This window comes from Vigna umbellata, chromosome 1, assembly GCF_029865625.1.
Source record: "Vigna umbellata cultivar VRB3 chromosome 1, Vumbellata_1.0, whole genome shotgun sequence".
Lineage (NCBI taxonomy): Eukaryota > Viridiplantae > Streptophyta > Magnoliopsida > Fabales > Fabaceae > Vigna > Vigna umbellata.
Genome location: NC_142165.1, coordinates 76,869,236 through 76,894,379, shown reverse-complemented (window position 1 = coordinate 76,894,379; position 25,144 = coordinate 76,869,236). Strand labels below are relative to the sequence as shown.

The 25,144-nt window shown below is 36.8% G+C and overlaps 1 protein-coding gene and 1 pseudogene across 2 annotated transcripts; one reads left to right on the top strand and one right to left on the bottom strand.

The window, feature by feature from the left end:
• Nucleotides 1-3,154: 3,154 nt before the first annotated feature.
• LOC124819789 (beta-glucosidase 42) lies at nt 3,155-22,042 on the bottom strand. Of its 2 annotated transcripts, none has more exons than XM_088104280.1 (13): nt 21,777-22,042; nt 20,451-20,517; nt 20,282-20,340; nt 18,694-18,769; nt 17,420-17,494; nt 17,254-17,344; nt 7,057-7,282; nt 6,541-6,656; nt 5,231-5,445; nt 5,115-5,149; nt 4,830-4,929; nt 4,524-4,632; nt 3,155-3,547 (listed from the first exon to the last, which is right to left on the bottom strand). In XM_088104280.1, exons 1-13 carry the CDS (start codon nt 21,888-21,890, stop codon nt 3,352-3,354), a joined length of 1,479 nt encoding a protein of 492 aa, XP_087960406.1. In that variant the 5' UTR covers nt 21,891-22,042; the 3' UTR covers nt 3,155-3,351. The 2 variants fall into 2 exon arrangements, with proteins under 2 accessions (XP_087960406.1, XP_087960407.1); XM_088104281.1 differs by having other exon boundaries at nt 17,254-17,341; nt 21,777-22,041.
• A 1,239-nt stretch (nt 22,043-23,281) lies between these two features.
• LOC148206412 (putative E3 ubiquitin-protein ligase RHC2A pseudogene) lies at nt 23,282-25,144 on the top strand (annotated as a pseudogene).

The window sequence follows — 25,144 nt, the reverse complement described above, 5'->3', positions numbered from 1 at the left end:
ACATTCATTTGGATCCGGCTTAGAGCCTACGTACTTACTCTATTCCTTGAGTGTGGGTCTGAACTCACGAGAGTCAGTTCATTCAACTGATTCACGTGGTAAATAATGTTCGTCATATAGGGTATATTATTGTAATCGGTCTTATTCTATTCTGAAACTGGAGATCTCTATGTCTCGTTCCTACGTTCGTCCTCATTATGAAGAGGGCTGAACGTTCGGTATTTTATGTCCTTGGAATGGATGATGGAAATGATATTAAAGTGAAAGGGTGTACAAAGGGTTTACAAAAGGGTGTAAAAAAGGTGTACAAATGGTGTAAAAAATGTGTAGAAAGGGTGTAGAAATGTTGTAGAAAGGGTTTAGAAAGATTGTATAAAGGGCGTAGAAAGGGTGTAGAAATGATGTAAAAATTGTGCATAAAGGGTGTAAAGAAGGTGTAGAAAGGGTGTGTAAATGATATAGAAATGATTTAGAAAGAGTGTAGAAAGGTTGTACAAAGGGTGTAGAAAATTGTAGAAAAGATGTAGAAAAGTATAGAAAGGATGTAGAAAGGGTGTAGAAAAATGTAGGAAAGTTGTACACTATTTCTACACCCTTTCTACATCTTTTTACACATTTTCTACACTTTTTCTACAACTTTCTTCACCCTTTCTATAACCTTTCTACAGTCTTTCTACACCCTTTCTATACTCTTTCTGCACTCTTTCTACAACCTTTCTAAACCCTTTCTACACTCTTTCTAAACCATTTATACACCATTTCTACATCCTTTCTACATTCTTTCTACACACTTTCTACACCCTTTGTAAATCCTTTATACACCCTTTGTACACCATTCTACACTTTTCTACACCCTTTGTAAACCCTTTATACACATTTTCTACATCTTTCTAGAAAAAATGTGGATACACTATTTCTACACCCTTTCTAAGTCCAGGTTAGGGGTTCAGGTGGTCAGGAGGATTGGAGGGTCTAGGGGGTCCGAGGTCTAGGGTTAGCGGTCTGGGGTCGGATGATCTGAGGGGCAAATTGAAGAGTATTATTATAGTGTGGGTCACATTTTTTTAACGAAGTGGTACCATAGCTTTATGCTTTGAGTACCGAGAAAAAAAAGGAAGGGGAGAGAGTCAAACAACGTGATGGAAACAGTGAGTGCTTAAGTGTTTTGTGAGAGAGATGACAAAGGTTGTCAATGGTATAAGTGTGCCACAACTCATAAAACCAATTATGATAATTGGTGCCTACAAATAAAGGCATTATGGAGATCCCAAAACATTTGGGATATGATGGAAGATGGGTACGTTGAACCCGATGGTGATGAACATCAGACGGTGGCACAGATGACTGTGTTGAAGAAATCACATGCAAGAGATGGGTAAGCATTGTATTTTCTCTACAATGCAGTAGATGAGTCGGGATTCAAAAAAATAGTGAATGTCGTATCAACAAAGGAAGCCTAGGAGACATCAGAGGTTGCGTATAAAGGTGACAATCACATATGACAAGTCTGAATACAAGCTCTCAAAGGAGAGTTTGAACAATTGAGGATGGGACCCAAAGAGCATGTAACCGAGTACATAACTCGGATGAAGAAGGCGGTCAACCAACCCGGCAGGAATGGAGAACAAATGCCACATAACCGGGTTGTGGGAAAAATCTTGCGATCACTCACAGAATATTTCGAAAGTATCGTGTGTGCCATTGAAGAATCAAAGGACTTGTCAGTTCTCATAGTAGATGAACTTGTTGGGTCATTAAAAGCCCACGAACAAAGGAGAAGAAGTTGGGATGATCGAGTTAAACCTCTCGACCAAGAACTACATGTACAGTTTGACTCGAATGAAACTTGAAATACTAAGAGCTGAGGTCCTAGAGGCAGAGGACGAGAAGGTTGAGGATGAGGTGGACGTGACCGAGGTAATTTTTAGGATGACAGTGAAGAACAAATCGATCATCAGAATTAGCGTGACCGAGGACAAGAGAAAGGCCGAGGAGATCAGTCAAGAGTTGAGTGTTTTAAGTGTGGCAAGCATGACTACTATGTGAACAAGTGCAAATCGAGGAAGTGCTACAATTGTGTAAAGGCTGACCACATTGCAAAGTACTGCAAGGTTAAGACAAAGGGGGAGACAAATCTCCTTACTAAAGATGCGAAAGAAGAGTGTGGAATCTTGTTGATGGCAAAGAGCTCAGATGTATGAAGTATGTACATGGATAGCTTGGTTCCAACAATGGATGAAGTGATCTCGGTAAATGATGAGACAAATGTGAAGAAGGAAAACCTAGAGAAGAAACTCAAACAAAAAGATGAAGAGATTCAACAGATAGGAAAGCTTCTTGATGAAGCTAATGAGATTATGAATAAATAGAGGGCTGAACTTGAGAAACTAAAGAAGGTGGTTGTTGACAAGGAGGAGGAAGCATCTAGTGTTCTTCCACATGACGAAAACGTGAAAGATGAAGATGGTGAGAAGAACCAGGGTATGATAAGCTCAGATACTAAGATAGCAAAAAATATGATGAACAAAATTTCAAACAAAATGGAAAAGTCGATCAAGATTGTTGAAAAATCGTCTAAAATTCGAAACGAGTTGGTCTACAGAACTTCCATTTAAAATGTTTTGAACTAAAATCTAGTTTCACACTACTTCAATTTTAAAATTGCTTTAAACTAAAATCATAGCCTCTCAACAAAATTTTTTTTTAGTGAAGTCATGTCATTGACATACTTTATCCACTTTCGTAATTTATAAAAATCTGTCCATTTTTGTAATTTAAAAAAAGAATTACACCAAAATGGTTCTTTTGCCTTGGTTATATTTTACGTAAAATTATTAACAATTTAATGATTGTGTGTGCGTGTTTGTGGTCGGCGTGTGTTTTTTTTTTTGCATGCACTGATGGGACTTGAACAGTGGGTTATAGGCTCCAATTAGGGTTGTTAAAAAAATTACGCTTAACCAAATTAATATACTGAACAGAATTTCAATTGTATAAAACAAACATAGTTTTTTTAAAATAATTACCCTGTATTATTGTATTAATTTAAATTTTTAAAAATTGAATTCTAAAATATAAGTACTTGAAGTGAATTATAACTGAGATTGTGGTTTAGTTTAGTTTTATGATAACATCTCTACTTGCGACAGTCACATCAAAAGCAAGAGAAATAAATATGAAAATAAGAGGGGTTTGACAGACTTGGTAATTAAGTTGGATAGTGAGAAAAAATGAAAATGTAGAGAAATGACATTGCATACCACACAAAGCTTCCAACTACCGATATGGGTGGAATTTGTTCTTATTTTATTCAATTCCTTGTAGCTAGCAAGACCAAGTGAAGAAAGTCAATTACTCTTCTTTACCATTCTTGTTTTCCCCAGCTTTCAGAAACCGTGAAAACCAATACGCAGATGATTTAGGGTGTCTGCTGAGTCCATTTTTATAGTCTACATATACCAATCCAAAGCGTTTGGTATAACCTTGAGCCCATTCAAAGTTGTCCAGTAAAGACCATGCAAAGTAGCCCCTCACATCTACTCCATCCCTGTGCATTCAAATCATACACAAAACTTAAGTTTCTTAAGAGTCAACTCAAAATCTCAGTCAGACTACAAGGTCAAGTTTGGTTGTTGTGCTGATTTCAGAAAAATATAGCATATAAGTATGCTGATATAAAAAAAAATACAAATTTAAAAAGAATCACTAAAATGTATAAATGATAACAAAAGCACAAACACACACCATTTTAATCTCACAAAAAACAGATGGAAAATAATCAATATCTCATACTAGAATATCACACTTCATACTTTCAATCTCATAATTAAATCTTATTCATCAAGAGAAAGAGGAGTCAGTTAAGAATGGCAATCCCTTCAAACGGATCACCTTCATTTCTACCAATACCTCAGTTCTCTCTTTCATCAGATGAGACGGAGATTTATATCCATCAAACTTAGATCAACTTAGTGGGAGTGTATAGGTCTCGTACGTTGCCAAGTAGCACTCAAATTAAGTATCTGTTTTTTTAAACTGGCTACTTTTGGTTTGGATCATTTAAGTACCCAATTGTATTCAATACTGCTACGTACCTATTTGGTGATGAAATTAAATGTACCTTTTTTTTTTCAAATTCAATTTCATTGTTTTTTGAAAAAACTGTATGGGAAAGATCCTGTTTAGGGTTCTTTCTATTCTCAAGTATACCTTATTGTATGAAAATCGTGGTAATAAAGGAAAGGGTGAAGGATATACAAGAAAAGTACATACAATTTCAATAAGTACTTTTGTGTGCTAACCTTTTTATCAATCATTAACTTCTCAAAGATATACGAACAAGACAAGAATAAAAACTTAAATGCAAGAAAAGCGAACATGGCATAACAATATGAAGTAAAATGTGGTCATTAGGCATCAATCACGACATAAGATGCGTCTAGCTACGAGATTTGTCGTTAGTTGGTGAAATAAAAAGGTTTAATTGAAGCAGATGGCTTGTATGTAGAAAGTGGCAAACTCACTTTATAGCCTGAGCAACTGATGCAAGATATCCCTTGAAATAGCGAACTCTAAGTTTGTCATCTAGCATCTCATGTAGCGGCGAGTCATCACTATCTTCGTCATCCATACCTGCCAAAGAGAATTCCGGCCTCAGATAGAAGAGAACGGTTTTATAATGTACTCGTACACATTAATATTTTTATGTATCAAACAATTCTGAATTGCCGCTATATAGTCAAAGATTCTTTCTTGGCATTTTTTTCATTAGTTGTTTATATATCTGTTTTCTTGCCAAACTTATAGGAAGGATAAGTATAGTTACGTACCGTTCTCTGTCACAAATATGGGAGTAGCATATTTTTGTGATACGTAATTGAGAACCTTCCGAAGACCCCAGGGAACAACATAAAGCCACTCTGATGCTGCCTGTTACACAATAAAAAGAAATATTTTCTTTTGCTAAATACAGGCTAATAGTATTTGATGATAGTTAAGCCCACCAACAATGTGATTGATTGTTCACAAATTTTAGACACCTAATTCTTATTAGTTGGAGAAAGAGTGTGAGCCTAATCTTACAACAAGCACATTGAATGAGGGAGAATACACACCTTCTCACCTATGGTCTCGCCACCTTCCCATTCCACTAATGACAGGAAGCACACGTGTCAAGGAGAATTCATTCTGGAAGATATTTTAGAAAATGAGAAAATTTTCCAATTATTACCAGTCCTTTTTGTCTCCTGCACCTTGTAGTAGTAGTTTCCTCCAGCGCTTTCTGTCACGTGAGAAATAAACCTTGACGTATAGTGATTTAGACCAATAAAGTCCAATTTATTCAAGAGAAGTTTCTTGTCCTCCTCAGAGAACTTGGGAAGTTGGTCTCCAAGTCGTTCACGCATAGACTCAGGATAGTCTCCGAAATACAGTGGATGCAAGTACCTGGGTTCAAATCATATTTTAGCAAAAGCATGCATCTCATACCAAGGCTAGATATGACTTCACCAGAAAACCTATGCAAGCCTCATATCCTACTTTCTGTTGTTCTCTTCAGTTTTCATTTTTCTTATTGCTAATATTGTGTGCAAACGATCATCCATAGTATTTTGGGAATGAAGGTGAGATTATATATGTGGGTACAAGTGGGATAGACAGGGTTACAACAAGACAAGAAACGACTTCGGTTCATCAGGAACCGAGGTATAATCCTACCATTTTATGCCTCGGTCCTTAACCGAGTCATAAAGTCAACCACTTTTTGCCTCGCCTGAATATGCCTCGGTTCAGGAACTAGTGTCGTTTCCCCTAGCTACACTAGTGTAAACCCTTAACTCTCAACCTTAAACCTTTAAGTGAACCATAAACCTTGAACCTAAACCCTAAAACTTAAACCCTACACTCTAAACCATAAACCATTCATCCTACACCCAACACACTACACCCTAAACTCTAACCCATAAACCCTATAGCAGCAAAAGCTTTCTGTAGAAAACGATCGTCTTCCACTATGAATGATTGATTACAAGTAAACAGCTGTACACAGGCCAGGAAACTGAAAAAAAAGGAAAAAAATACCACAAACAAAAAAACTCAATATCCAAAAAAACAATTTGCTAACTATAATTTTCTCAATTGACTTGCGTCTTCCTTTCATATTCTTGATAACCAAAATTGGACTCTTGGATACTAGTATATAGAACTGGATCAAAAATTGAAGATATTCGGTCCATGAAAATAGGATAAATAGTTTTAGTCCTCTAAATGCTTTTTTTAAAAAAAGTTCTAGACCGTCAAATGTAGAAAAATATGGTTTTAGTCCCTAAAAACTAAATTTGAGGGATTAAAATAATTTTTTTAAAACTCTTTAATACTTCAAATTTATTGTTAAGGAACTAAAATCACTTTCTTTTTTGAAATTTAAGGGACTAAACTGAAATTTTTTAATTTGAGAGATAAAAATAGAATTCAACCTGTATTTAAGGAACTAAAATGTAATTAAACCACATAATAATATGAAACAAATGCACAAGGAACTACCAGCCAATCTGAAAATCCAGGCGCCTTGCTGCAGCAGATTTATCTTCAATCTTATCAGAATTAGCTTCTGCCCATTCACAATCTACCACGATGCCCACTTGTCCCCCTTGTTTTTCCTAGATCATCAAGAACTAGAAAGAATAAAATTTTACCTTCCAAACATTTTTTTAGTGTGGTCAGAGCATTAAATTATTGATGAACAAAATTCACGGATAATTTGGATATATGGATCGATCAACTGCACTGGTCTCCACCAAAATCCACCTTTTCACTCCAACACTTTTTTGTATGCTTTCTACTAATACTTTATTAGATCAGATCATATGCACATAATTTAAATACATAAAATCAAGTTAGAAAAATAGAAAAATAGGCAAGTAAATGAAAATCAACAAAATACACAGGGGAGGGAGGAGTGAGGAAAGCATCATATTAAAATAAATAGTGCACAAAATAAAAGTAATCCAACTTGTAAATACAATTTTCGTGTAGAAATAAATGAGTACCGCTGTGTACCTTGTACTTGTTTCGGTATATGGAAACAGCTGCTGCATGGGCTAAAATTTGATGGTGTGCTGCCAAATATGGCTCTATACGAGCATTCTCACGTCTTCCTGGAGCAAAAATTGCAGTATCATATCCATTGACCGCAGTTTGAAGTGGCTCATTAACAGTCATCCAGTTCTTCACTCTATCACCAAAACTAGCAAAGCAAGTGTCTGCATAAACAGCAAAATACTCTCTGGCAAGTGCCACATCAGAACCACACCATTCAATAATAGAATATTGAAAATCAATCCTTAAGATGACAAAAGCTGGGCTTTATGAGAGCATAATGGGTCAAAAACAGCATTAGGTATTCAAGGCCACTAGAATAAATATACAACATCGAATGTAAATTAGTTGACTCAAACCAGGTTCTCGAAGTTCAGGCTTGTGTAAAAATTAAGTGTCCATGAGCCTATTTACTTAGCAAGACATTCAGCAATCCGTAAATCATTCTTGATGATTGATTTTAACTCAGATCGAAGATGTCTCAATTTAGCATTCACGGGAGAGGAAGAACTTATAAATACCCTGCCAACTTTGCCAAGAATGAAAGCAGTAGACCACTTAAGGTGGCACTGTGTTAGGATATGGGGTGGCAGGGTATAATGGGTAATGGGTTTACAGTGTTGATTCTTGTTTGTGTGTGTGATTGGGTTGTCTTAGTTAGGTTTCTAACTCAGAAACCTAACACACTGTTTCAGAAATTGTTGAGAACAGACATTCGAAGAGCAAGGAGTCATGTTGCTCCCATGCCGAATATACTGGATTAACAGTATCAAAGTCATGATCATGCTCGGAGAAAGACTGGAATGGAGGGAATGACAATAAATTTAAGGAGCTCTTAGCCTGTGATCACCCTCTACTTGCTGCTTCCATGAAACAATCTTTAGGATCTCATTTGTGTGAGAAAAAAGGAAGTAGATATAGAATAGTCCAGAGTCAGGGAAAACATGTTTCAAGATCAAAGAGAAGTTCTTGAAACCATTGTTATATGCACAGATATCAGGATCATATCTTTAGAATTACTGATATCAGGGTCATATCAAGATCATGTGTATATTATTAGTGGGGTTTCTAGGATTATATTTTTAATATTAAAAAGTATCAAGTCTCCTCTATTTATTGTATTCGTTTCTTTTTCTCTAAAAAAAATGACCTATGCTATCACGTATCAACATGTTTTTTAGCTCAATTTCTCGTTTTATTATCCTTTGACATAGTACCTATAGCCTCTTAAAAATTGTGTTGGCTCCTCGAACCCATGTTTTGCAGAGATTTTTTTTTTTTGTGAAAACATTTGTTTCTTCAAAGGTTCGCTAATTATTCCAGCTACTTTTCCAATGACATTTTTACTCAGCAACCACAAGGTTGGGATCATGTCTGTACAAAAAACAACCCTCACACTCACCCTCAAGTGCGTGCTCTCTAAAAACAAATATGAATTCCTTGCCGGTGCATGGGCGACACTTGAGGACTAACCACCCCTACCTAAATGTTCCTCCTCCAAGCGATCATAACTGTGTAGCTTTGGCTCCATCAGATTCTGAAAAATGGCTTCCAGCGAAAGCTCTTCATCTAGAACAGATTCCTACATCTTTTCTAGCCATATCATTAGTATTGAGAAGATGGACAAGTCTAACTATTTCTCTTAGACTTCCGAAATCGGGTCATGGTTCAATGGGTGGAGTCACAAATCCGATTTCAATACATCCCAACAAATGAACAAAAACAATGGACAAAGACTGATACTCCATTGTGCAGTGTTCTCAAGTCTAGTATCCACATGTTACTCACCTATTTTTCGTCCTCATGAGATGTGTACATCAGTTTGGAGAGAGGCATGTACTCTCTATACTAATGACACCAAACCTTTGCACAAAATTTGTCAAGACCTATTGATAGTAGTTACTCCATGATGATTTGATGGCCTTACGTATGCTTAGTTTGGTTGGATTCATGTTGCCTTAAATGATTTTCATTAGTTCCTACCACCTACAAATGTAAAGGAGTTGAGAACCGCATACACTTGTTATGACCTTAGCCTCGTATGGCTTACCTCAAGAGTATATGTTAGGTTTCTAGGTAAGAAACCAAACCAGACAGCCACTCACACACTCTCTACTCACACAGATAAAAAAAGAATGGGTTTCTTGTATTCAACACTGGTAAGATACAATGTACAAGCAATCAATGGGAGCCTAACCTCCCCGTCATAACCAATGGTTTCTGTCAAAGCAACTGTTGTCAAAAGTCGCCTAACAAAAGAATAGAATTCTATTTATACAAGTCACTTCCCGCCCATCCTAACTGCTAAAGCAGTTAGGATATTAACTCTTCTTTATATTCTACACCCCTTATATCCTATCATTACACCCCTACTTGTGATTGGATTTTGTGATCACCAAGGAACCATGAATTCATCCTCTTCTAGACAATACTCCTAAAAATAAACAGGGAGAACATATCTCTTCAACTAGGGACTCTTCTGCATTTGCCTCACAGAGGACTAATTATGGGTGCTTTCAAACAAGTAATTCTAAAAATCATTTAAAATGAGAGCATTTTCACAACAATAGCCATACAATTGAGAAGTGTTGGACATTGCACAAGAAACCTCCTTGTTCGACCAATATTATTGATGCATCTATTAATGAGCCATTGTTGCCTGTGCATTGCCAGCTGATCAACCTTGTATGTCTCCTGCAACATATGAGAACTTTCTCCAATGGTGTGAGAATCACCAAATTGCTAATAACACTGTTTTGGTAGCACACTTATAAATCATCCACTTGTCTCTCTATTGGATTAGCAAAAATAACAAACAAGAAAATGAAAGAACAAGAATGTCTCAAGTAGATGGTCTTCCATTCCTTTCTATCAAACGAAGTCATTGTCTCACTAAACTCTTCAACAGAGCATTTTATAAACATGATTTAGAGCCAATCATCACAATTCTTCACCTTGACTTTAGATCATGGAAGAGATTTGTTCATCATCTCCTTGTTCCTCAATGAAAAACTAATCTACTCCAAATACCGTTTGAACTTCAAGACTATCTTTTTTATTCTAACCTTCCCAGACTCAACAATGTCTCGCACAAAGTGTAGTCTAACGTTTATGTATTAGGTTCTCTTATGGTAGATTTGATGATCAATTAGATGAATAGCACTTTGACTATCATAGTGAATAGTCATACAATACTGCACAATACCTAGTTCTCCATCATCCCCTTCAATCACAATGCCTCCTTTACCCCCTTGGTAAGCAAAATATACTCTGCCTGGGAGTAAACAAGGCCACAACAGATTGCAAGTTGGTCTCCCAACTAATTGTAGTTCCAAATAATGTAGACACATACCCAGAAATAGATTTTATTGTACCAACATAACCTACTTAGTTAGCATCAATAAACCCCTCTATAGTAGTTATGCTATGAGTAGAATGCCTATACACTAGACCAAACAATGTTGTTCCATTTAGATATCTCAGCATTCACTTCAAAGCCTCCCAATGAGCTTGTCATGGTTGTCATGAACCTGCTAACTACACTAATAACATGTGCCTAATTCGGTCTGCTATAGACCACTCATACACAATACTTCCTACTCCATTAGCATATGGAATAATCTTCATCTCCCTCTTTAAAAGAGCTTGGGCAATTGAGAGCTTTGCATAATGTCCTAAAGATATTCTCATAGGTTTAGATTCATGCATCCTAAACCTCTCAACCATCTTCTACAAGATAGACACAATATCCCAATTGTATGATCCCTCTATATGTCCATCCCGTGCTTCGCAAGACCTAGATCCTTCTTTCAAACTTCAAGCTCGATTTTTGTTTGAGCTCCTTCAATTCATTTTTATTACAGTTGGCTATTAGAATATCGTCTATATGTAAGAGAAAGAACAACACAAACCTTTCTTCTGTTATGAGGATGTAGACATAACTATCACAATTGCTCCTTTGGAACCCTCTCTGCCTTGAGAAATCACCACATATCTTGTACCACTTCCTCAGACTCTGTTGCAATCCATACAATGACTTCTTCAAGAGACACATTTTTCCCTTCTCTTCAACAAACCTTTCAGGTTGTTGCATGTAAACAATTTCCTCCAAGATACCATGTAGAAAAGTTGTCTTAACGTCTAAATGTTCCAATACCATATTATACTAGTTAACATACCATGTTATAGAGTTAAAGTTTTCTGTATATAGAGGTTGATGTACTGTTTCAAATTAATCAATTGAATAAAAAATCTTCTTTCTTTCAAATTAACCTTTCTAGTATACTTTTATTAACACAGAGAGCTTCACAAGATACATTGTACAATATATACACTCAATGGTCTCTATATAAAAACCAAGAGCCAAAAGAAAAAAGAAAAAACATTAAAAGGAAAACCATTAAGACAATTACAGAAAGAGGCACTAGACGTTCTAACTAGTTAACACTATTAGATTATCTCTAGTGAATGATCTTCTATTCCCTTCTATCAAACAATGTAATCACCCAAATGAGCTCTTCAACAAAGCATTTGTTGAACATGATTTAGAGCCAATCACACTTAATCTCCTTCCTTGGGCTTTAAGTCATTGACTCTGGACCAATCGATTATATATCTTGTAATCATTATCTTTTCTCTTCCCTTAGTACTTTTCACAATTTGTTCATTTATTTTCTATTACCATTGTCAATGGTTCACAAACACAAGCTTACGACATTGGCATTACCCATCCCCTTTCATCTCTTACAGTTGACTGTGTTCTCTATGTACCTAACTGCCCATTTAATTTACTATTTGTCACTTGCTTGACTGAATCATGTGACATTATCTTCAATTTCACTAAAAATACTTGTTATGAAGTAAATTTTAAGCCTAACTCACCCCACAAAACCGACTTGTAAGGTGAGGTTTGTACCCACTTATATACTCTAAATTAGTCTTATGTCTAGTCAATGTGGAACTTCCAACAATACTATTACTTTGCATGATTAAATATCAGGATAGACAATTGGCATCATGTAAGTTGCATGTCCTGTATTATCTTTCTCCTTCAACACATGTTTGTACATCTACTATTTATCTAATGGTCAGTCATGCACAATTAGAACATCCCGGGTTGACCAAATTGTAGAAGACAATGTGAAGTTTAAAAGAACTATCTAATTTGAATTGTTAGTTGTGACAATTAGGTAAAAAGATTTTGCAATCTTTTTCTGATAACAATAATTAACAAGTTTTGTATCATTTCTCTTTAGTTCACAATATTTGGGTTCTTTCTTGTATTGTTACTCCTACTGGTTTCTTCTTCACAGTCATGTTCCTCATCACTTTCTAGGATATTACTCTGACAAAATGTTATTTTATTAATCAAATCTCATCATACTTCCTTAATTATTAGGTACCTGACCTTTTTTCAACTTGATATCAAGAATGCATTTTCCCATAGGAATCTTAATGAACTCTACATGAAGCATTGTTACGTATCTGAGTACGTAAACTAACCAAATACAACCTTTCACACTGTCTCACACGTAACATAACAATAAACGAATAACAATGGATGAATGAATCTCTTTTATTGATGGTAATATCTGAATAAACAAGAATAAATAAGGATAAACAGTAATTGGGAGCATAACCTCCTTCAATTACTTTGAGAGCATAACCTCCCTCACAAGACAATAATGTCTGTCACAAAACTCAATAATCAAAAGCATGTCTTTAACCCTAGACTCTAACTTTATTTATACTAATTATTTCCCGCCCATCTCTTATTAAATATTTCTCTAGAATATATCTGCATTTAATATAAATATCCTTATATTTAATATTTAATATAAATATCCCTATATTTAATATTTAATATTTAATATAAATATCCCTATATTTAATATAAATATCTCTCCGTATATTATCCTAGCATATATCCTTAATTATAAATATCTTATATTGAATATTTCCCTAAATATATATTTATTTACTCTAATTAACTTATACTATATTTATTTACTCTAATTAACTTATACTAAATATTATCTCTGCTTATATACTTTCCAACCCTTATTATTACCCCTACCAATAACAGTTAATAGGTCCTGACAAACACAGGGTAGTTTATTTATAATGTAAGATATGGTCAATGCCCTTAATACAGAATGGGCTGAGCCCAATTAACAGAAACACACATCTTAACATCTAACAATAGTCATAATTATAGTTGTTAGATGTTAAGATGTGTGTTTCTCTTATTTGGGCTTAGTCTATTCTGTATTAAGGGCATTGACCCATATCTTACAATATAAATAAACTACCCTATGTGTATGTTAAACACACAAGGGATATTTTCTCCCAATCTTCTCTATTTCTCATATGGTATCTAGAGCACAGGAATAGTTCCAGTCAACTCCACGGTCTTTGGCACTCATCACTTCTGCTGTCGTTGCAGTCGCCACCGCTGCCGTCGCCTCCACCGTCGCCGCCGCCGCATTCGCCGGAGTTCCAGAATCGACCGGTGACCACACCATCGGAATCGTCTCGGCCGGGCGACCACCGTGGTACGAAGATCGCCGCGAACGAACCACCCACGCGCCTCCACGAGCCGCCGCAAGAGTCACAACTGTCGTCGCTGCCGCCGCGCGTGCCGGCACGTCGTCGGAGCTTTCCGCCGCCGATCAGCACCGCCGTGATCGCCTCCTCGCCCTCTTTCTGGATCTGTGGTCGTTGCGTCAATCGGAGCACTTTGAATTTTTAGGGTTTCTCCCTCTCCATGGCGTCTTCCTCGTCTACAAACACCTCTCTTGTTGGCTCATCTTCTGATCCCTCAATATATACCAATTATGTGAATGTACATTTGTCCACTGACAAGTTAGATGGCACAAATTATGCAACATGGGCATCCGACATCAAACTTTGGTTGAAGAGTCAAGGGTACTTAGATCATCTTACTCAAAATGTGACTATTGCTCCCATAGATGACACTTCCCGCTGGATGAAAATTGATGCTCAGTTATGCATTGTTATAAAGTCCACCATTCACTCCTCACTGAAACAAATGTTTCGATCCTATGAAACATGTTCAGAAATATGGGCACAAACGAAGTTATTATACACAAATGACACTCAACGTCTTTATGGTGTTTGTCAGGACCTATTAACTGTTATTGGTCCGCGCAATCCTGGTCCCATGGCAGAATATTTGGGTAAAATTCATGCCCTTCTTCATGACTTTAATGATATATTACCTCCTGCTTCCACTCCTGCTGAAGAATTGGAACAACGATCAAAGTTCTTCATGTTGTTGGCATTATACGGACTCTCTGATGATGTTTCTCATGTCCGTGATCAGATTTTGGGTTCTCTTGTCATACCCAACTTTACTTCTACTTGTTATGCTCTTTTGCGTATACTGAGCAAACCCGTCACTGAGACATCCCCTCATACTGATGATTCCTCTGTTATGGCTGCTCAACGTGATGATCGAAGTCGGTCTCGCAAGCCAAGTAAAGGATGTCCAAAATGTGACCATTGTGGCAAGTTAGGCCACAAGATTGATAGATGTTATGCTCTCCATGGACGTCCTCCTCGACCTGTAGCAATGGCAAATTCTGATCCACCTCCCCGATCACCGTCTGCAGACCATCCTACTTCATCTAATACCGTATACAAACCTGCAATCTTTAACGAATTTCTCAGATGGTATGAGGATCATCAGCACTCTGGTTCCACTACATCTGCATCTGTTGCACGTACAGGTACACCTTTTGTTGGTCTAACTCACTCCCTCGGACCTTGGGTCCTTGACTCAGGCGCCACCGATCATATCACTGGTAACAAGTCCTTGTTTTCTTCCTTGTCATGTCCGGATAATTTACCCTCGGTAACAATGGTTGATGGGTCTAGAGTCTCATCTCATGGTATTGGTACTGTTAATATTTTTCCATCCATATCCATTGATCATGTACTTTATGTCCCAGGGTCTCCCTTCAACTTATTGTCCATTAGTCGTTTAACTCGTACTCTTAATTGTGTTATTTCATTTACTAAAGATTCTGTTTGGTTGCAGGACCGAAGTTCGAAACACATGATTGGCACAGGATGTGAGTCTCATGGCCTTTATCATCTCCGCCCTTCTCCACATGTTGGCGTAGTCATGGAGTTACCATCCCTTCTTCATGCTCAGTTCGGTCATCCTAGTCTTGCTAAACTACAACAACTTGTCCCGAGATTGTCCACATTATCCAGTTTGTCGTGTGAGTCTTGTCAGTTAGGGAAGCATACTCGTAGTTCCTTTCCTCGTCGTGTCTCACAACGAGCGTCGTCCCCCTTTTCATTGGTTCATTCTGACATTTGGGGACCTAGTTGTGTTAAGTCCATTTTAGGTTTTCAGTATTTTGTTACCTTTATTGATGACTATTCCAGATGTACTTGGTTGTTGGTTGCAGGTGGGTGTATGCTATCAAGGTTGGTCCTGATGGCACAATTGATCGTCTGAAAGCTCGACTGGTTGCCAAAGGCTACACACAGATTTTTGGTTTGGATTATGGTGATACTTTTTCTCCAGTGGCAAAAATGACCTCTGTTCGCCTATTCATTGCCATGGCCGCTCTTCAACAATGGCCTCTTTACCAACTTGATGTCAAAAATGCTTTCCTAAATGGTGATTTGCATGAAGAAATTTATATGGAGCAACCGCCTGGCTTTGTTGCTCAGGGAGTCATCTGGATTGGTATGTCGTCTTCGCAAATCCTTATATGGCCTAAAACAGTCTCCTTGGGCCTGGTTTGGTAAATTCAGCTGTGTTGTTCAACAATTTGGTATGTCTCGCAGTGAAGCGGATCATTCAGTGTTCTATCGCCACTCAAGTGCTGGATGTATCTACTTAATAGTATATGTCGATGATATTGTTCTCACAGGAAGCGACTATCTTGGCATCTCTCAGATGAAACAACACCTTTATCATCATTTTCAAACCAAAGATCTTGGCAAACTCCGGTACTTTTTGGGTATTGAAGTAGCACAATCCAATGATGGTATTGTCATATCTCAGAGGCAGTATGCGTTAGACATCTTGGAGGAAACAGGGTTAATGAACTGTAAATCTGTTGAGATACCTATGGACCCTAACATCAAACTCCTACCAAATCAGGGGGAGCCTTTCTCAGATCCTGAGCGGTACAAAAGATTAGTTGGTAAATTAAACTATCTTACTATTACGCGTCCTGACATTTCCTTCGCAGTTAGTGTGGTGAGTCAATTTCTAAACTCCCCATGTGAAGACCATTAGGATGCAGTTGTTCGCATACTAAAGTATATTAAAGGATCACCTGGAAAAGGTTTGCTATATGGCCCTAACAACGATACAAAAATCGTTTGCTATTCAGATGCTGATTGGGCTGCTTCCCCTTCTGATAGGAGGTCTACTTCTGGATATTGTGTCTCTATTGGTGGCAACCCGATATCTTGGAAAAGTAAGAAGCAAAGTGTTGTGGCAAGGTCCAGTGCAGAAGCAGAATATAGAGCTATGGCATCAGCTACTTGCGAGCTTGTGTGGCTTAAACAATTGCTTAGTGAATTGAAATTTGGAGATGTCACTCACATGACACTTATATGTGATAATCAAGCTGCTCTCCATATTAGCTCTAACCCTGTCTTCCATGAGAGAACCAAGCACATTGAAGTTGATTGTCACTTCATTCGAGAAAAAACCATATCAGGAGATATCAAGACTGAGTTCGTTAACTCAAGCAACCAGTTGGCAGACATATTTACTAAGTTCTTACGAGGACCTAGAATTGATTATCTTTGAAACAAGCTTGAACATATGATTTATATGCTCCAACTTGAGGGGGAGTGTTAGATGTTAAGATGTGTGTTTCTGTTATTTGGGCTTAGTCTATTTTGTATTAAGGGCATTGGCCCATATCTTACAATATAAATAAACTACCCTATGTGTATGCTAAACACACAAGGGATATTTTCTCTCAATCTTCTCTATTTCTCATAATAGTCATAAAATATATACAATCAACATAATCATTCCAGCTCCACAGAAATAGGTTACCTCTCAAACTACTACTTTCAAGCACAATACAAATCAATTTTATGATTATTTGAAAAGAAACAGATTGTAGAATAAAAACTCAATTACATGAGACCTACACGATTTGTTTATTTAACCATCCTCCCATTGTCTCATGAAGATGAAGAGGAAGATCCCAATGGTACAACGTTACATAAGGTTGTATGCCTGCTGGAAAATAGAAACTTAATATAATTTTTTTAAAAGATAAAAGGATAAGGTAAATTAGCTGCATGCAGATCATACCTCTTTCAAGAAGAGCATTTATAATGTTGTTATAAAAAGTTATCCCTTCGTCATTGATTTTGGTTCCTAAGCCATCTACACCAAAACAACCATTACAATACAACAAAATGATAAATCCAAAGAATCGTTAGCTTCTATATACACTAATAAGACAACACAAATACCATTTTCAGAATGAGAAGTATCTCATCGTGTATGGACTCATTTAGTGAAATCAGTTCGTTTTCAAACTTTTTAACTTCTCTGTATCACCTACTTTACTCCTAAAACCATCAAATGCCCTTGCATAATCTACATTTGTAAACATTTCCATTGATAATACCCTTTCTTCTAAATACCAATCATCTTCCCATACTTGCTGTTAAAATGTAAGAAAGAAAGAGTAACGAGAAGTGTGTTTCTATAGTTATATAACTTTTCTTCTAAATACCAATCCTCCTAAAATGTATTTCTATAATTGTATAACTTTCCTTCAAATACTGAAGAATTTGATTCACTATATACGAGTGTCTTTCTCAAGGATCATGCATAAATTAACTGAACACAGTCACAGCATAAGAAAACTATAGTCTACTGTGAGATAAATAGATGAGTTTTCCCACAAGTTCTTTGGTCTTGGAGATGAAGAAACTCATATTCATGAGTGGCTAAGCGAAGCACCATCAAACATGCAGAAAAGTGTATTTTGAACCAATCATGGAGACTCTGGATTTCTTGTCATGCCATATGGGATCACCAAGTCAGATGAATGAAGCCTTGTACCAGCACTTTCATAAGTTCATTTATGCTTTTGATGACATCTAATACAGAAAAACACGGACTGAACATATGCATCATGTGAAGTTAGGATCTTTAATTGATATCGTAGCTTTAAAAAGGCAAATTCGAACTATAATCATAAACAAATATTTCCTTCTCCTCATAAAATGTTCTGTATTAGTTTAGGATGGCTTCAAATAAGAGGAAAAGTTTTCCACTATGGATCGCAAGGAGGCTTTAGTTCCTTGACCTGTGATTCAATCTTATGAAATGACACACATAACATGCTTTCCCAACTGGTCCCCTCCCTTTCAATCTATAAATAATCCTTTGGTCAACATTTGTGAACAATGAACATATATTTGGAGCAAAAAGATTAATATATTAGCTACTGACTAAGTAATGTTTACACAGATAAACTTTCAGGATTCATGATGTCGGGACATCAAAAATGATTTATGAAACTACTAACCATATAGAAAGCACGTTTAAAATTCATAGGTAGTATAACTTACCAGGAAAAATACGAGACCACGAAATGGAAAATCTGTAAGCATCAAATCCCAACTTGGCTATTAGATCAATATCTTCCTGTTACGATTATTACATTCAGAATGTTAAGATTTGAAAATTTGTGCATAAGGCAAACCAGCAATAATACTTCACAGAAATAATTACAATACCCTAATAAAATTTCATATATCCCTCCATATTCAAGCAAAAATAGAGTCAATGACTTTCCAGCTAAAAGTATTTGGCTTCGAAGAGAAAACAGGTGCGAAATTATCAACGAAGTGGTAAAAAGAAAAAAGATGCATGCATGCAAAAAAGTCAGTCTCCAAGGAAGAAACATTTCTTGAGCAATGTAGTTTAACCCAAAATAAATTGACAACAGCAATATATAAAACGAAAGGCTTAATACCCCTGATGGTTCCTATTTTCGTTAGGTGTGTTCGATTTGATCCCAGTTTTTTTTTTCTGTTTAATGTTGTCCTAAAGAATGTAATTTTTGTTCAATTTAGTCTTTTTTACAAACTGCGTTTAAATCGTTAACGGCATACCGTCCAAGTGTGCACAAGACTAATGAGATGACATTTAACTTCTACCACATCAGCATCTTCTTCAACCTTCAACCCAAAATTAGGGTTCTGCATTTGGGGAAACCTTCCTGCGCCTGCACCGCGAGAAGAAGGAAAACGCTGCTCGTGGTTTTACTTCAATGGAGGATGATTTCGTGAATTGTGCGGCTCATGGTAGCATGAAGAAGACGAACCTAGTTGTGTAAGAAAGCACTCATGGTGGTCGGTGGAGGCAAGCAGCGGTGTGATTTTAGGTTTCTTTGATTTTGGATTTTTCTGGATTTCCTTGTGGTTCTCTACAGGTTGGAGAAGATGATGGCCTTGGAGCTTTGCGCGACGGCGGCAAGGATTGTCGCGTTGACGATGAAGCTCTCGATTTGGATGATTCATGACTAATGCTCGAGAATGAAGACTCGAATGAAGTTCGAGATTAGGGTGGCTTGCGACATTATTGATGGTGAAGACTTAGTGGTTTGGGTGGTGCGATTTAGCTTTCTCTGTTTCTGGCGGTTTGGGTGGGCGGCTTGAGAAAATCCTGTGATGGCGGAGGCGTTTAGGTGATCTAGGTAGCACGGCGGCCTGAGGAGAGTTTCGTGATTTGGGGGAGATCGCGACTTTGATGGTGGTGCCATGGAGGTTGCGTGTGATGGCTGCCATGGTTCTCTGCAGGAGCGGCTTCACGGCGGCATGGTGACTTTGGACGAACTCTGCGGCGGCGGTGGCGCTGCGGTTCGGTGGCGGCTCTAGGGTTTCGGTTTTTGTTTGGGCGGAAGGTTGAAGAAGATGCTGACGTGGCAGAAGTTAAATGCCATCTCATTAGTCTTGTGCACACCTTTAAACGCCGTTTGGAAAAAGGACTAAATTGAACAAAAATTACATTCTTTAGGACAACATTGAACAGAAAAAAAAACTGGGACCAAATCAACACACCTAACCAAAATAGGGACCATCAAAGGTATTAAGCCAAAAAGAAATAAATGAATATCAAACATTAAAAAAAAAAAAAAAAAAACCTGTTACTGACCATGTACCGATGATAATGATCAACTGCAACATCACCATTGCTTTTGTCAATAATTTTTCCTAATAAAACAATAAAGACAAACAAGTAAAAAAGCATGAAGGGGTGCCATTAACAAAATGATATTGAAGAGTTTCACAATCTATTAATATCAAAGAAAAAGTTCTCATACCGTCAGTGTGTGAGAAGGCATCCCATATGCTAGGACCTCTACCACCCTCCTTGCAACCACCTTCTATCTATAAATTACCAAGTAGTTTAATGTCTAATTGAACAACTTTTCCATCAGTTATAAATATGAAATTACTTGTTTTGATATATTCCATTCTCCAAGTAATTGGCCAAAAGACATTGATCCAAGATCTCCCTATCATAGAATAGTTTATATCTTAATTACCTTGTCTTTCATGATAAGTACACATTACAAGTTATTTTGAACAAATGGTCACCTAGTTTGGCTCTATAGCTATCATAGAAAGTCCTCTTGATCAAAGCCAAATTTAGGATATGGTTAACAGAAATTAGAGGAAGCCGATGTTTAAAGAAAAAGGAGTAAAAAAGATCGAACAAACTAAGCACTGCAGTGTAACCTCAACCGAAGAAGGAAGAACTACAAAGATTAACAAGACCAAGAATTTCTAAGTTCAAATGACAAGATGAATTAGATGAGGTGCAGTAAATGTTTGCAAATCCAAATTAAGTAATGCTATGTAAAAATTTTGTTAAAACACGTCAAAGTTTTTTTTTTATCATCAAACACATCAAAGTTGAACATTGACAGTATAAAAATTCAAGTATTCTCCCAAAAAAATTGTGTCCAAGCACTGAAACCTTAGAACTAGATCTATAGAAAAGAAAAACAATAAAATAGAGTATAACCAAACTAAATAAACTACAACATAAACTTCTTACAGTACCCCAAACGCCAACATTAATACAGAGAAAGCCAAATCAGAGATCATCTTGAAGGGACTTTTTTAAATAATAAAAACAATAAAAGGTTGTTGGGTTCGCAAGAATTATAAGAAAAGACACAAAAACAAGAATAAAGAAACTTTATTTCAATACACAAAGTATGTATCAACACAATTTATATAGCATCTAGTTTGGCATATTTTCTTTATATAGAACCTAGAAAAGGAAACAAGAGAAAACCTCTAAAACAGGAGAAAACATCATCTAATACAACTAATAAAGGGTAGACGGTCTAACAAAACATTACATTACATTATATAATAAATATCTAACAGACTTTCTTGTGTACTCTTCGACTGTCATAATTTTTAGATTCACTACATTACATACATACAGAAAGTTCAATAACAACAACACAACTTTTTCTCTTTCTTCTTTCTTCTTTTGCTAAAAACATAGACCAACAGAATATTTAATAGGATTAAAGAGGTAAAATAAAGAATCAAGGCATTCACATTTGGCAACAAAATGGTGTTCAAAGTGACATAAAATATTGGAAGAATGAATCTGCATTGGCAGGAACCTGGTATGCAGAAGTGGCAACTCCGAAGACGAAGTTTGGAGGGAAGTCGCTGCGGGAGACAGAAGAATTTTCGTTGTGGTCATTTTCTCTCAGGAACTCCTCTCTCTTCACCATTTTCAACTCTCTCTCTCTCTCTCTCTCTCTCTCTCAGCACCGTCTTCTTCAGTTCAGTGATTCCAAAGATTCTTCTGCTTTTCGTTAACGGTTTTTATAGACTCAACTCAAGCAATAACACGACCACACACAACATTTGACGTCGCTGTACTGTTCGGTATCATCACATTATCTTCTGAAAAAACTAGATTTAAATTTACTTATTATTCTTTAACGAAAACTTTTCGCAATAAATTAATTTGTGTGTTTTACTTTAGTCGTTTATTTGACATAAAAGTTAGGGTAAATATTCTTAAAAAGTAAAACTTTATAAATAAAATTTGGTTTAATCCTTTAGTACATCCCTATTTATGTACAAATGTCTCAATTGGGTCCTCGTTTTTTAGAGTGTATCAAAATGGTCCTTAATTTTGAAAATTCATATCAATTGAGTCATTTCCGTTAAGTTGGCTGGACGGCGTTAAAAAAATTCATGAGTGGATGCTGAGATGACGAACGAACGCTCGTCCACAAGCGAACGAACGCTCGTCCACCAGAGAACGAACGCTCGTCCACCAGAAAACGAACGCTCGTCGACCTCTTACTGCTGGACGACCGTTCGTTCCACACTGGATGACCGTTCGTTCGGTGGTCGACGACCGTTCGTTCGGTGGTCGACGAGCGTTCGTTCGCTGATGGACGAGCGTTCGTCCGCTGGTGGACGAGCGTCCGTTCGTCATCTCAGCATCCACTCATCAATTTTTTTAACGCCGTCCACCCAACTTAACGGAAAGGACTCAATTGATATCAATTTTCAAAATTAAGGACCATTTCGATACACTTTAAAAAACGAGGACCCAATTGAGACATTCGTACATAAATAGGGATGTACTAAAGGATTAAACCATAAAATTTCTAAGAATAGTAGAAGGTAAAAAAATACAATTATGACATTCCACTAATGGTTTTCTTTAAGGTAAGTGTCAACTTTTTCGGTAATAAATTAATAAAAACAAAAAATAAATTTGGTAAGGTTTTCTTAAAATATGATAGATATTCCGAAAACGACGTCAACAAGATCTAAATCATCAAGTTCCTGTCAACCAATGTAAATATATACAATACTTAAATATTGTTACATAAATTTAATATTAGTAATAATCTATTTATATAGCATAAATCGATTATTAAGAATAGAAGGATATAATATGGTTACAAGTAGAAAATTTATTTATTTATTTTATGTAATGGTTTTAGTTAGGGGTGGACAAAATGCAGTTCAGTGCACTGTACTATAAATAATTGTAGTTAACTATAAAATAGTTTAAGTGAACTGAACTGAACTAAAAAATAGTTCAAAGAAATTGAACTGAACTAGTTTTTAGTTCAGATACACTAGTACAATTCAGTAAACTGGTACAGAAAACATCAACAATAATACTACCCTGGCAGCAACTAAGAAATTAAACTTGAATCCTAACATCCGTGGTTGTCCCGACTGCGACTGCGGATTCATCGAAGAAATCGAACACCCGCCGCGCTCAGTCCACCTCGACCCTTGCCGTCGTCGCTTCCCTGCTGCCGCCATGTAAATGATCGGCCAGCGCCCTGCCTCCGACAACGTTGTCCGTCCCTTCCTGCGCCGCACCCGCCACAACGGTGGTGACCGCTCCCCCTTCAACCCCGTTATCGTCCTCCTCGGCAGCGCAGCTGCCACCTCCGCTACCAGCGAGGAGGAAAGTCGAGGCTTTGAGCTCTTCTACGGCAATGGTGCCGATTTTGGCTTGAGACCCTTGCCTCCGAGCATGTCAGAGTTTCTACTCGGATTTGGATTCGATAGGCTTCTGGAGCAACTGTCTTAGATTGAGATCAACGGTATTGGAAGGTATGAGCACGCTTCTGCGTCAAAAACAGCCATAGATTCCTTACCAACCATCGAAATTGATAACACTCACTTAGCCATGGAATCACACTGTGTGGTGTGCAAAGAAGCTTTTGAATTAGGTACCGCGGTGAGGGAAATGCCGTGTAAGCATATATATCACCCTGAATGCATCTTACCATGGCTAGCTTCGAAGGTTTTCAATTTGGGGTGAAATTTTTTATTAAAAGAAAAATCTGTGGTTCAGTTAACTGTACTCAAACTCTGTAAAGTTCAGTTTCTTTTAACTGTACTATAGAATAGTTTATTTAGTTTTTAGTTAAAACAAATTTAGTGTTTTTAAGTACATTATAGTATGGTTAACTGTAGTTACAATACAGTTTATTGAACTATGCCCAGCCCTAGTTTTAGTAATTATTTAAAAGATTTATATGTAATTCTAAAATATAAAAAGATAACGCGTATAGTATGATTAAAGATATTTATTGGATAAAATATCTGATTAAAGATATTTTAAGCGGTTAAGATATTTATGACTAATTAACCAGATTTTCAGGTAAGGTTATTTTTATTTGGCTTATAAAACACTTATAAATACAATGACAGAGTCATAAGCCAGATACGTTCCATATACACTCTATTGACACTAGATAATAGTCTAGTGATAATAAAATCACTTTCTTGAGAGCTGAGGCTCCATAACTCACGCCTGACTTGAGTGTCAGAGCAAACGACTTCTAGAAAGGACAAGCGAGCAAAACATCGGACAAGCGAACGACATAGACATCCTGAAACAAGGAAGACACGTCGGTAAGGTATGTTTCTCGATCCCATAAAATATTTACTAAAACATTTTGGCACCCACCGTAGGGCCGAGCGGCATCCCATTGAAACTGCAAGGAACCCGGACGCAGTCTCAGCATCGTCATGTCAACCACACCCCAACATATTGATCTCCGTCAACAAACTTCTGCAATTTTACAGATAACTATTTTTGATATAACCATCTTAAATGTTATATAATTTAATTCATATTATATGTTATATAATTTAATTTATATTATGTTAATACTTCGAAACCACAACGTGCTATCCATCTTAGTGCATCGTCCTCGGTGACGGCTGAAAAAGGTAATTGTTTATAGGTTTAATTGCTTCCTTTGTCCCCAGTTTGGTTGAATTGTGTCAAATTCATCCTCATTTTTAAAAAAGTTTCATTGTCGTCCTCACGTGGTATAAAAGTGTCAATTGAATCCAAACATAGAAAAAATTTGTGTCAAAGTAGTCATTTTTCCTATATATCTGTGTCTTCCTTTCATATGTCACTTCTCTGGAGCTATGAAAAGCCTTAAATTGGATAAGGTAAAATGAATATCTGTACTTGATTGTATGA

What these genes read in the sequence shown, in the direction of transcription:
- LOC124819789 (XM_088104280.1), bottom strand. Translation starts at nt 21,890, where the DNA reads ATGGTGAAGAGAGAGGAGTTCCTGAGAGAAAATGACCACAACGAAAAT. An exon ending in TGGTTAAATAAACAAATCGT is followed by an intron (nt 7,283 to 17,253) that starts GTAGGTCTCATG and finishes GGCACTTGCCAG; the next exon opens with AGAGTATTTTGCTGTTTATG. An exon ending in GCGAGACCATAGGTGAGAAG is followed by an intron (nt 4,930 to 5,114) that starts GTGTGTATTCTC and finishes ATTGTGTAACAG; the next exon opens with GCAGCATCAGAGTGGCTTTA.